We start from the raw sequence: 14,046 nt of genomic DNA, 5'->3' as shown, positions 1-14,046 counted from the left end.
TTTGGGCCTTGTTGGGTATCTGATGGATTTGACTTAAAGCCAGCCCCTTTATATAATATCCTGCAAAGAACTACTATATGCCTGGCGGACAATTTAATCTGCCGAGTATTTCCAGCATTTCTTGTTTTTGTTTTGGATTTTCAGCATCTGCAGTATTTTGCTTTTACTTTAGTGGACAATTTAATCTACCAGGTGTGTCACATTTTGACAGCAAAGGCCCTCCAGGGACCTTTTGTGTCAAAATCATTGGGGGGTGTACAAGGGAAGGAGCCAGCAATCAAACCAGCACTCAAAATTTATTAAACGGACAACAAGCTCCAATCACCACGGTTAACCCCACATCCGAATTACTAACGAGTAAGGTTACGACCCAACAGCCACAAGTGACTGGTCTCCCTTGCCCGGCCTTGACTACAGGACCAGAAAATGGACTTGCAATAATAAAAAGTAATAAAATTGTATACAATATAAAGCTCGAGTTGGTACCGGTAATATTGAATATCTCAGATATCCAGCTACCTGACTGGTGCCCTGAGAAGACCCGAGAGTTGTACAAGGTATTACTGCAACAATTGTTGAGACAGGAATTTGGTAATGAGAAAATAATAAAGGGAAAGAGACATAAACTCAGCTTAGTGAATGACGCAGCCACAGTCCTTAATACGGGAACTTCAATTGTCAATACTATAGATTTGGAAAATGTGGACCAGAAGGTTAGAACTCTCAGTCAGCTAGTAATGGATATTTTGAAAAAGGAACAAAAGGCACAGAAGTGGTGTAGCTAAAGTAGGACAGGATCTGACAAAAACAGTGACAGGACTGGTGAGAGTACGGGAAGGTCATGCTCATACTATTAATGATATCAGAGAAAAGGTAAAGGAGGTCCACGACATTCCAAATAATGAAAATGTTTGTCGTACATATGGGTTATAAGTCCAGATAAATTGGCGTAGAAACTGGGCGCCACGGGTTGCCTTTGTCGGTGGGAGAGGTCATTGCACCTCACTGGACAGCTACCGCCCGCCTCAAACCGGGCAGCCCCCGGTCAATAAGGTTCTGTCCCGCCACAGTCTGCCTGCTTCAATGGGTGCTTGGAGCTCAGGGTCATTGCCCGAAAGGTGGACTGATACACCGCACCAAACAACATGAAAAAAGGAAAGAAGGTACCAGCCCTTCGCTTTGCAAGCTGGAACGTCAGAACTATGTGTCCTGGCCTGTCGGAAGACCTTACACAAATCAACGATTCTCGGAAGACCGCCATCATTAACAACGAGCTCAGTAGACTCAATGTGGACATTGCAGCACTTCAGGAGACTCGCCTCCCCGCGAGTGGCTCTCTAGCAGAGCAAGACTACACCTTCTTCTGGCAGGGCAGGGATCCTGAAGAACCAAGACAGCATGGAGTGGGCTTCGCCATCAGAAACTCCTTGCTCAGCATGATAGAGCCTCCCTCAAATGGCTCGGAACGCATACTGTCCATCCGACTGCTCACCACCTCTGGTCCAGTACACCTACTCAGCATCTATGCTCCAACACTCTGTTCCGCACCTGAAGCTAAAGACCAGTTCTATGAACAACTCCATAACATCATTAGCAGCATCCCCAACACCGAACACCTATTCCTGCTGGGGGACTTTAATGCCAGGGTTGGGGCCGACCATGACTCATGGCCCTCCTGCCTTGGGCGCTATGGCGTTGGAAGGATGAATGAGAACGGGCAGAGACTGCTTGAGTTGTGTACCTATCATAACCTCTGCATCACCAACTCGTTCTTTCACACTAAACCCTGTCACCAGGTTTCATGGAGGCACCCAAGATCACGTCGTTGGCACCAGCTAGACCTCATTGTCACAAGGCGAGCCGCCTTAAACAGTGTTCAAATCACACGCAGCTTCCACAGTGCGGACTGCGACACCGACCACTCCCTGGTGTGCAGCAAGGTTAGACTCAGACCAAAGCAGTTGCATCATTCCAAGCAGAAGGGCCACCCGCGCATCAACACGAGCAGAATTTCTCACCCACAGCTGTTACAAAAATTTCTAAATTCACTTGTAACAGCCCTTCAAAACACTCCCACAGGGGATGCTGAGACCAAGTGGGCCCACATCAGAGACGCCATCTATGAGTCAGCTTTGACCACCTACGGCAAAAGTGCGAAGAGAAATGCAGACTGGTTTCAATCTCATAATGAAGAGCTGGAACCTGTCATAGCCGCTAAGCGCATTGCACTGTTGAACTACAAGAAAGCCCCCAGCGATTTAACATCCGCAGCACTTAAAGCAGCCAGAAGTACTGCACAAAGAACAGCTAGGCGTTGCGCAAACGACTACTGGCAACACCTATGCAGTCATATTCAGCTGGCCTCAGACACCGGAAACATCAGAGGAATGTATGATGGCATGAAGAGAGCTCTTGGGCCAACCATCAAGAAGATCACCCCCCTCAAATCTAAATCGGGGGACATAATCACTGACCAACGCAAACAGATGGACCGCTGGGTTGAGCACTACCTAGAACTGTACTCCAGGGAGAATGCTGTCACTGAGACTGCCCTCAATGCAGCCCAGCCTCTACCAGTCATGGATGAGCTGGACATACAGCCAACCAAATCGGAACTCAGTGATGCCATTGATTCCCTAGCCAGCGGAAAAGCCCCTGGGAAGGACAGCATTACCCCTGAAATAATCAAGAGTGCCAAGCCTGCTATACTCTCAGCACTACATGAACTGCTATGCCTGTGCTGGGACGAGGGAGCAGTACCCCAGGACATGCGCGATGCCAACATCATCACCCTCTATAAAAACAAAGGTGACCGCGGTGACTGCAACAACTACCGTGGAATCTCCCTGCTCAGCATAGTCGGGAAAGTCTTTGCTCGAGTCGCTCTGAACAGGCTCCAGAAGCTGGCCGAGCGCGTCTACCCTGAGGCACAGTGTGGCTTTCGTGCAGAGAGATCGACTATTGACATGCTGTTCTCCCTTCGTCAGATACAAGAGAAATGCCGTGAACAACAGATGCCCCTCTACATTGCTTTCATTGATCTCACCAAAGCCTTTGACCTCGTCAGCAGACGTGGTCTCTTCAGACTACTAGAAAAGATCGGATGTCCACCAAAGCTACTAAGTATCATCACCTCATTCCATGACAATATGAAAGGCACAATTCAACATGGTGGCTCCTCATCAGAGCCCTTTCCTATCCTGAGTGGTGTGAAACAGGGCTGTGTTCTCGCACCCACACTTTTTGGGATTTTCTTCTCCCTGCTGCTTTCACATGCGTTCAAATCCTCTGAAGAAGGAATTTTCCTCCACACAAGATCAGGGGGCAGGTTGTTCAACCTTGCCCGTCTAAGAGCGAAGTCCAAAGTACGGAAAGTCCTCATCAGAGAACTCCTCTTTGCTGACGATGCTGCTTTAACATCTCACACTGAAGAATGCCTGCAGAGTCTCATCAACAGGTTTGCGTCTGCCTGCAATGAATTTGGCCTAACCATCAGCCTCAAGAAAACGAACATCATGGGGCAGGATGTCAGAAATGCTCCATCCATCAATATTGGCGACCACGCTCTGGAAGTGGTTCAAGAGTTCACCTACCTAGGCTCAACTATCACCAGTAACCTGTCTCTAGATGCAGAAATCAACAAGCGCATGGGTAAGGCTTCCACTGCTATGTCCAGACTGGCCAAGAGAGTGTGGGAAAATGGCGCACTGACACGGAACACAAAAGTCCGAGTGTATCAGGCCTGTGTCCTCAGTACCTTGCTCTACGGCAGCGAGGCCTGGACAACGTATGCCAGCCAAGAGCGACGTCTCAATTCATTCCATCTTCGCTGCCTTCGGAGAATACTTGGCATCAGGTGGCAGGACTATATCTCCAACACAGAAGTCCTTGAAGCGGCCAACACCCCCAGCTTATACACACTACTGAGTCAGAGGCGCTTGAGATGGCTTGGCCATGTGAGCCGCATGGAAGATGGCAGGATCCCCAAAGACACATTGTACAGCGAGCTCGCCACTGGTATCAGACCCACCGGCCGTCCATGTCTCCGTTATAAAGACGTCTGCAAACGCGACATGAAATCGTGTGACATTGATCACAAGTCGTGGGAGTCAGTTGCCAGCATTCGCCAGAGCTGGCGGGCAGCCATAAAGACAGGGCTAAATTGTGGCGAGTCGAAGAGACTTAGTAGTTGGCAGGAAAAAAGACAGAGGCGCAAGGGGAGAGCCAACTGTGCAACAGCCCCAACAAACAAATTTCTCTGCAGCACCTGTGGAAGAGCCTGTCACTCCAGAATTGGCCTTTATAGCCACTCCAGGCGCTGCTTCACAAACCACTGACCACCTCCAGGCGCGTATCCATTGTCTCTCGAGATAAGGAGGCCCAAAAGAAGACATATGGTCCGGGGATGTTAGAACAAATGAAGGAAAATTGGAGGCAAATTGATGCAGGACAGGTACCAGTTTGGATAAATTACACCCAGTTGGAGGACTTAGCTAGTCACACAAATGATAAAATTATCAGGTGCCAACTCAGAAAACTTAAGGTATGGAAAGTTCAGGAATGTGTAAATACAGGATCTATGAGTATTGGAGTAGTGTTGGGAATACCTGTAATTCTGAGAGATAAGTTAGGGATGCAATTACATGAAGTAGAAAATATAGGGGTGATAAGGGGAAAAGATTACATAAAATACCATGATATTTTACCCTACGTTATGGAAATTGGAAAAGAAGTAGTTGGAACAACATTGTCCGAGTGTAGTCTGGAAAACCAGGTGGTCATATGTCCTCATCCTATATATAAAACGGCAGAATCAAAATGTGGGTTTAATGCCACTGTAAATTACACCATGCAGACTAGGAAAGCATCGTCAGGGCTAACCCATGTGGCCTATATGGGAAAGGGGAGATATTGCTTAACCACCACAACGAAGGAGTACCAGTATGGACATAACCGGACTTGTCCGGTGAACAACAGTATGTTTTGTTTCAACCCACAAATACCAACCAGGGTGGGGAAGATGGAGTTGGTAGACATACAAAAACGAAAGACAGAAAGTATTAAGGAGGGTTTGACAAATTACCTCCAGGAATATAAATATACTATTGCGCAATTGCCCACACGCTTGGGTAAAGAGAGACAGCAGCTAGAAGCCACTGGTGTAGTGTACTACAATCTGGAACAACAGTTGAAGAAGCTACAAGATGAGATTGACGAGATAAACGATTCAACCTGGTGGGAGGACTTATGGAACTGGGGGTCAAATGTGCAGATGCACCCCTGGTTTAGAATTATCTCCCATGTCCTGATAGTGGTTTTGGGTATCATGGTGTTATATGTGACATACTTAATTCGGAAACTTAAGAAATTAATTAGGCGATGTGAGAGGATGTATGAATACAGGATGGACAGCTACCTTAAAGACAATCAGTGTTCAAACTTGTTCTATAAAAGATAGACAATTAGTTATGCCACACAAGGGTGATTGTGTAACCTATTCGTATATACTTAAAATAAATTAATGAATGGTCAACTTGCTCTAAGAATGAAATTGCGGCTGTATTATGTTCGCACAATTGATTATGTAATGGTGATGATACAAATGCCTAAATGTATGGGATACAACTATGTGCTGCTATTACTGTAGCCAAGTTACTATTACGTGAATATGTGCCTAGGTTTGGAATCCCTGAAATCATATCTAGCGACAATGGCCCTTGACTTCTTGCTGGCGGCACAAGGGGTGGGGTGGGGGGGGGTCTGTGCAGCTCATCCTGTACGTTGTCATCCAACTCTTCCTCTGTTGCATCTGCTCTGTTTGCCAGTCACAGAATCTCCAGGGTCCTAGTGGCAGTACAACAAACCATCTCCTCCCTCTCCTCAAGAACCATGACCCCACGAAGGATGAAGCCCAGCGGCTAGCAAACATAGAACTTGAGTGAGGACTGGAAGTTGTCCTTTCAGGACAAAAGGGGGGGAAGTGTGGAACCTGAGGTGAGCCACCCTCGGTCAAGGGGTGTGAGTTTGCCTGGTCAGTATATTTCTCACACTAACTGTTCCTTAGGAATGTGTCATGTCTGGGTGATGAGATAAGAAGAGTGTTGTTGAAGCATAATGTCTCTTTCTGTTATTGCGTTGTACCAGCTGCAAGGCCAATGGTGAGATAGATATGTAAACGAAGGATTGAAAATTACTGTATCTTATTCGTTTAGAGCAAAAACTGAATTGCAATATTATTGGTGCTTTAGAATGCAAATTAAGGATTGAACTATTGTTGTAAGATTATTGGTTGCAGAATAGTATAATTGCCATTGTTTTACTGAAATTCTTCAGAACATCGCACTGAGTCGCAATGTGAGCTCTACTGTATTTGTCCTCCTTGTGCACAAGTTAATAAAAGTCGGTTGCGAGTACTCCCCGTGCCAAGTCTGATTATTTTACTACAGTTTCTTCGACAAGATAATGCAATGTATTAACAAACTTCCTACTTCCTCACCCAAAAAACCACAGATGTACTCAGGCTTCAAAACTTAATATGCAAGTCTACAGGGAAAACAAATGGGTAAACAGGATGTTTCCATCAGTGTGCTTCACTGTATGTATCTTTGGATTTGTTGCTAAGGATTGCTGTTTTTTAAAAAATTTTTTGTGGGATGTGGGTGTCACTGCTCGGCCAGCATTTATTGCCCACCCCTAACTGCCCTTGAACTGAGTGGCTTGCTAGGCCATTTCAGAGGGCATTTTAAGAGTCAACCACATTGCTGTGGATCTGGAGTCACATGTAGGCCAGACCAGGTAAGAATGGCAGATTTCCTTCCCTAAAGGACATTGGTGAACTAGATTGGTTTTTACAAAAAATTGACAATGGTTTCATGGTCACCATTAGACTAGCTTTTAATTCCAGATTAATTAATTGAATTCAAATTTCACCATCGGCCGTGGTGGGATTCGAACCCATGTCCCCAGAGCATTAGCCTGGGCTCTGGATTACTGGTGTAGCAACATTACTGCTGTAACCGCTGCTGCTACTATGGATACTGTTATGTTCACAACTGTTGTAACTTTTTTTTATTAGCAATGAAATCGGGTTAGCTCCTGTTGAGGGGCTAGTCACGGTAGGGCGGCACAGTGGCGCAGTGGTTAGCACCGCAGCCTCACAGCTCCAGCGACCTGGGTTCAGATCTGGGTACTGCCTGTGCGGAGTTTGCAAGTTCTCCCTGTGTCTGCGTGGGTTTCCGCCGGGTGCTCCGGTTTCCTCCCACAGCCAAAGACTTGCAGGTTGATAGGTAAATTGGCCATTGTAAATTGCCCCTAGTGTAGATAGGTGGTAGGAGAATGGTGCGGATGTGGTAGGGAATATGGGATTAATGTAGGATTAGTATAAATGGGTGGTTGTTGGTTGGCACAGACTCGGTGGGCCGAAGGGCCTGTTTCAGTGCTGTATCAAAAAAAAAGAAAGAACACAACTTTACTGGATGACTTTCTTCCGCACTCTAATTTTTGATTCTATGGTTCAAGTTATTTAAACCTTGAATTAAGATTGCTTATCAACATACTGAAAACATGCATTGTAGAAAAAGAAATATTGATAGATTTAATTGCTCAAAAATACTTCCAACATTTGAGAGTGTTCTGTAACAGCACCAGTGGGTCTCTTGTGGCATTGCATACTGCAAATTAGACATAATCTTGGAAACATTATACCATGCAACATGCAAAACACAACACATTAATCGGGGAGTGTGTCATGATTTGACCATTTTCTTTTCCAGAAAGGACTTGGAAATAAGCTATTTTAAAATGTGTTTCTTTACTAAATGCTTTTCTGAAGGCTTCCCAACACAGTCATGTGCTTAGGTGTGTATTTGGTATGCAGTCAAATGTTAACTACAATGCAAGATGGGAAGTTGTTCCTCTCTGATACCCGTAACAATGGACAATTCATTAGCCATGTCTGGTTATTCAAAAAGACATGTTGTACCTTGATGTTAGAAGCCTTTTTTTTCCTCTGTGATGCCTATGAAAGAATCAGAAGAGACACCAAGAGCCATTGAACAGCAAAAAGCAGTGAGTTGCTGTCATGATGATAGGAAAGAATACAGAAATTGTCCTTTTATGTTGAGCTAGCACTTATATGCTCTTTATTTTTGCAACAGTACACAAACAGAAGTCGTAGAGATTCTATCGAGCGACTCTCATCAATCTCATTGTTCCGTACTGTTTTATCTACACTGGAATAAAATCATCTTATAATTCAAACCAAATGTTGCCTCCCCCAGTGCCCAGTGTTCATTGTCTCTGAGGGTGAACCGAGTTAAGTACACCAGCAGAAGATATGGAATTCTTGTACCGATCATCAGAAGCTTCACTCTTACACTCCTAGGTCTATTAAACAGGCAGATATAGAGCAGTGGAAGTTAAATTCCATAAAAAAGCAGGCATTTAGACCATTTCAGAAATAAATTAGCACCATACCAGAGATGACAGCTACAGTAGACCAAATTCATATCAGATTGTTTAGGTCTTAACAACCCTTACTTAATAGCCTTAGAAGTACTGCCTTGAGGAAACCGGTCTACAGCTCAGGTGAAGCATGCAAGTCCCGTTAAGCCACAAAGTCTGGGTAGCTCAAAAAAGAAATATTGTCTTCCACCAATGGGCTGAATTTTACTGCAAGCTTTGGGACCCCGACTCCAGGCAAATAGGGGTCCCGAGCCTGCACTTGCGATAATGCAAACCTCCGGGAGGCGGCCTCTCAATTGGCCACCTCCGCACTCACCATCCGATTAAAGATGATGGGTGAGCTCCTGATGTTGCAGGCCCAATCAGAGTGCCTGCAGCTCTCGAGCCTCAGCGGCCACCAGGACAGATGGGCACTGCTGAGGCAGGTCGGGGATACAAAGCAACATAGAGGCATGGATACGAAACAAAAATTATGAGAGCCAAAGCTGTTAGGCACCTCGGAGGGGAGGAGAAATACCAACGGGCGATTCATCTGGGCCACAGGTGCGGCCTTTCCCTGCCTCCAATGAACTAGTGACCTTCGCATGCGAAAGGAGGCCACTCCACCAGTGGCAAAATGCGTGAAGTGAGCAGTGATCCTATTTCAGCCTGCCCCGGGAAAGTTCCTCTGTGGCGGAAATGCATCAGGGAGTTGTCCCAGTGTGGCTCACCCCTAGTTTCCTAGCCCCCCACTGTCCCCCCCACCCCCCCATCTCCACTCCCACACCGCACCATCGCCTCCCCAATGTCTCCAAGCTTGTCCCCACGGAGCTGGGAAAATTCCACCCAAATGATTCATTGTGGGGTAATTCTATGAAGAAGCATACCCTGAGGTCAATTAGAGGCTAATTGCTGTGACTCCTGTCAGTTGAAATGAGTCGACTTTATTTATTAAAAAAGGCACAACTTGTTTACAAGTGGATTTTCTACACACTCAGTTGTGATTAGTTGCCATTTTATAAATATGATTGCTAAGCTAGTCAGATGCACAACATATACCTTGCTCCATTCAAAAATTTAGTTGTTGTGCGCAGTCAGCTTTTTCAGTCTGCAGTCCCTTTAATTTTTTTTTGCGCAGCTATACACACGCATTATTTCTCAGAGACCAAGGCCTGCGTGGCAACTTTCAGGCAGCTGTGCACCCCTGCAGCTTGGTGGGAACATTACATGTAAAAATAACCATATATGTAGAAAAGCTAGGTACATATACTGAAACACAGAATATTGTATTCTTAAGATTTTTGAAAAAATTCTACCACCTTTACATAAATCATACACCAATATAGATCAAATACAAAAGCATGTTAACCCCTTTAAGATCTTCAACATTCAAGGCTACAAACTATTATTTATTCCAAACTATATTATTTACGTTCATTACAAAAATGTTACTTAGATAACAGAATCGCCCGAACCTGTTAAAATCAATCAATCCCAAAACATGATCTACCCCTCCAATTATCCTTTTATGTGCATGTACAAGCCATGTAAAAAATCGATTTCTAACCTACCTAATATGCTTATTAACAATCCAGCATACACCTGTTCGTCAATCGCACAGCCGAGTTGCCCAGCTAACAGAGCACAAAATAAACTCTGCAATATCTCTGACTATTATCTCCAACTTTATCGTAAAACTTAAAAATGATTAAATACCCAGACCACCATCTTAGGTTACACAATATCCAATACAGTTTGATGGACCCTGCTTGCTCCATTTTCTTTGAACATATGCTATTTACACTCATTCTGAACAATATACCTTTCTTTGCCATTCTTTCCTTTCCTGTCCCCTCTCCCTCAGTACAATTTCTTAAGCCAAGATAATTAGCCCTAGATGATTTTCCAGATATTCACAATTGCTGTTCCTTCTTTATCCAACTACATGTTGGATAACTACCGTTGGATACTTGGCCACGACAATCCAAGAATGCTTACTTTTTCCTCCCTTCTTCTAGCAAAGCACATGGTTTCCAACTGGCAGCTCTCCAAGGTAACATGGATAACTCATACAAAAGCAAAATATTGCAGATGTTGGAAATCTGAAATAAAAACAGAAATTGCTGGAAATACTCAGCAGGTCAGATAGCTAACAAAAGGACATCGACCTGAAACATTAACTCTGCTTCTCTCTCCACAGATGCTACCGGGCCTGCTGAGTATTTCCAGTATTTTCTGTTTTATAACATGAATGACAGTCTGGTACACTGGCGTGTGAAATTACAATCAGTACTGCAACTTCAAATATTGCTGAAGCACAGCTCTCCATGCATGCAAAATTATAATAGAAACACACAACAAATTAAAACAAAATAATGTTGACTCAACACTTTGAGAAATGGCATTGTAAAACCTGTGTATTAGATAATTCAAGAACTATTGCAGTATGCAGTAGAGGAAATTTTTTGTACTTACTTCTTAAAGTTTATATCCGGAAAGTTAGAGTACTCGAATTTTGCTTTGTTATTGCGTCGAGGAAATGTGCAAAAGAAGGCATTGGCCAGAAGGCAAGCTATTTGTTCTTGTGACATTGTGATAGAGTGATTCATCTTCTGTTTAAGCAGCGGTATCGGCTGGCATGGAAGGAGGCAAGGCAAAGGTAATTAGTTTAGCAATTTAGCAAACAGAGAAGCAAAATTACATTTACCAAATTGTAGTATATATAGCAATTTAGGAACATGCTACGTTCTACAAGCAGCCTTGTGGTAGTAATCTCATTTATCTCAATTGATCGGAAAATGTTATTATTCAAGGTATTACTGATTCCCAATGTCTTAAAAAGTTTCAAAACAACCTCAAGGAGAAAAAGATTGGCTCCTTCCCAATATTTTGTACAAGGGTCACAATAGTGCCTGGATATTTTTATCTGGAATAAGGGAAGGGGCATTTCTTGTTCTATTTAATTCACACTGACTCATTGCCATTTAGAAGATTAATGCTTTAAATTATAATTATGCCTTTAGTTAATCGAAAAAAATTATGCTATTTTATCCAGATTGATTTTCTGTCATAATGTTGGGCTGTGCATTTGCACTGAGTTTTATAAGGACCTTATACAGATAAAACTGAAATATCACCATTCAAGCAGAATTTCAGTTTCCATTCCCATATTTTGAAGTAGAGTTTTGTGAGATTAACCAGTAGCAACTTATATTTATATAGCGCCTTTAATGTAATAAAACGTTCCAAGGTGCTTCACAGGAGCGTTACAAAACAAAATACGACACTGAGCCACATAAGGAGATATTAGGTCAGATTATGAAAAGCTTGGTCAATGAGGTAGGTTTTAAGGAGTGCCTTAAAGGAGGTAGTCAGGCAGAAGGGTATGGGGAGGGTATTCCAGAGTTTAGGGCCCAAACAACTGAAAGTGTGGCCACCAATGGTGGAGTGATTAAAATTGGGACTGCTCAAGAGGCCAGAATTAGAGGAGCGCAGATATCTCAGAGTGTTGTGGGTCTGGAGGAAATTACAGAGAGAGGGAAGGGCGAGGCCGTGGAAGGATTTGAAAACAAGGATGAACTTTAAAATCAAGACGTTGCTCGACTAGGAGCCAATGAAGGTCAGCAAGCACAGGGGTGATAGGTTAAGACGCAGGCACAGAGGTTTGGATGACTTCAAGTTTATGGAGGGTAGAATGTGGGAGACCATCCAGGAATGCATTGGAGATGTCAAGTCTAGAAGTAATGAAGACACGAATGAGGGTTTCAGCAACAAATGAACTGTGACAGGGGTGAAGTTGGGCGATGTTAGGGAGGTGGAAGTAGGCGGTCTTAGTAATGGCGGAGATGTGAGGTCGGAATCTCATCCAAATATGACACCAAGCTTGCGAGCAGACTCGTTTAATCTCAGACTGTTGCTAGGAGAGGGATGGAGTCAACAGCTAGGGAATGGAGTTTGGAGCGGGGACCAAAAATGATGGCTTCAGTCTTCCCAATATTTAATGGAAGGAAATTTCTGCTCATCCAATGCTGGGTGTCAGATAAGCGGTCTGATAATTTAGCAACAGTGGAGGAGTTGAGAGAGATGGTGGTGAGGTAGCACTGGATATCTCAACGTGCATGTGAAAACTAACGCTGTGCTTTGGATGATATTACTGAGGGGCAGTATGCAGATGAGAAATAGGAGGTGACTGAGGAAAGATCATTGGGGGACATCAGAGGTAACAGTGCGACAGCAGAAAGAGAAGCTATTGCAGGTGATACTCTGGCTACGATTAGATAGATAGGGATGGAAACTGGTGACAGCAGTCCCACCCAGCTGGACGACAATGGAGAGGTATTGGAGGAGGATGGTGTGGTCAACCATGCCAACTCTTCAGTTGTCCCTCTCTCCTTTAAATTTGCCATTATCACCTATCGCCTCAGAAAATCAGCCCTTAACTCCACTATCCTTGCAAACTACTCTCCCCTCTCCAAAGTCCTTGAATGTGTTGTCGCCTCCCAAATCTGTTCCCATCTTCCCTGGAACTCCATGTTTGAATCCTTCCAATCAGGTTTCCGCCCCTGCCACTGTACCAAAATCGGCTCTTAACAAAGTCGCAAATGACATCCTTTGTGACTGTGACAAAAGTAAACTAACCCTCTTCATCCTTCTCAATCTGTCTGCAGAGCTTAGGGCCTAGGCAACTGAAGGTGTGCCCACCAATGGTGCAGCGATTAAAATTGGGAATGCTCAAGAGGCCAGAATTAGAGCAGCGCAGACATCTCAGAGGATTGTGGAGCTGGGGGAGATTACAGAGATAGGGAGTGGTGAAGCCATGGAGGGATTGGAAAATATGAACTTTAAAATCATTCTCCGCACCTCTACCCTCACCCCTTCCCCTCCCTCCCAGAACCATGACAGGGTTCCCCTTGTCCTCACTTTTCACCCCATCAGCCTCCATATCCAAAGGATCATCCTCCGCCATTTCCGCCACCTCCAGCGTGATGCCACTACCAGTCGTATCTTCCCTCCCTTCCCCTGTCAGCATTCCGAAGGGATCGTTCCCTCCGCGACACCCTGGTCCACTCCTCCATTACCCCCACCACCTCGTCCCAGTCCCATGGCACCTTCCCCTGCAATCGCAGGAGGTGTAATACCTGCCCATTTACCTCCTCTCTCCTCACTATCCCAGGCCCCAAACACTCCTTTCAGGTGAAGCAGCGATTTACTTGTACTTCTTTCAATGTAGTATACTGTATTCGCTGCTCACAGTGTGGTCTCCTCTACATTGGGGAGACCAATCGCAGACTGGGTGACCGCTTTGCAGAACATCTCCGCTCAGTCCGCAAGCAGGACCCTGAGCTTCCGGTTGCTTGCCATTTCAGCACTCCCCCCTGCTCACCTCTCTGTCCTGGGATTGCTGCAGTGTTCCAGTGAACATCAACGCAAGCTCGAGGAACAGCATCTCATCTACTGATTAGGCACCCCGGACTGAGCATTGAGTTCAATAATTTCAGAGCATGACAGCCCCCCATTTTACTTTCATTTTTAGTTATTTGTTCTTCCTTTTTTTTTTACATTCTTTTTTACAATCTTTTTTTTTTGCATTTATTTCATTTCAGC

At 44.6% G+C, this 14,046-nt stretch overlaps 1 protein-coding gene across 2 annotated transcripts in view; it reads right to left on the bottom strand.

The window, feature by feature from the left end:
* The window catches only part of parga (poly (ADP-ribose) glycohydrolase a), a 197,566-nt gene that overhangs the window by 83,084 nt on the left and 100,436 nt on the right, over positions 1-14,046 (bottom strand). For both annotated transcript variants that reach the window (XM_068020563.1, XM_068020562.1), the window contains exon 10: positions 10,918-11,075. In XM_068020563.1, the coding sequence (XP_067876664.1) occupies positions 10,918-11,075 (158 nt within the window). The remainder of the gene's footprint in view (positions 1-10,917; positions 11,076-14,046) is intronic.

Source organism: Heterodontus francisci, chromosome 42 (assembly GCF_036365525.1).
Source record: "Heterodontus francisci isolate sHetFra1 chromosome 42, sHetFra1.hap1, whole genome shotgun sequence".
NCBI lineage: Eukaryota > Metazoa > Chordata > Chondrichthyes > Heterodontiformes > Heterodontidae > Heterodontus > Heterodontus francisci.
The sequence above is the reverse complement of the archived record's forward strand: the minus strand, read 5'-3'. Positions and strand labels throughout refer to the sequence as shown.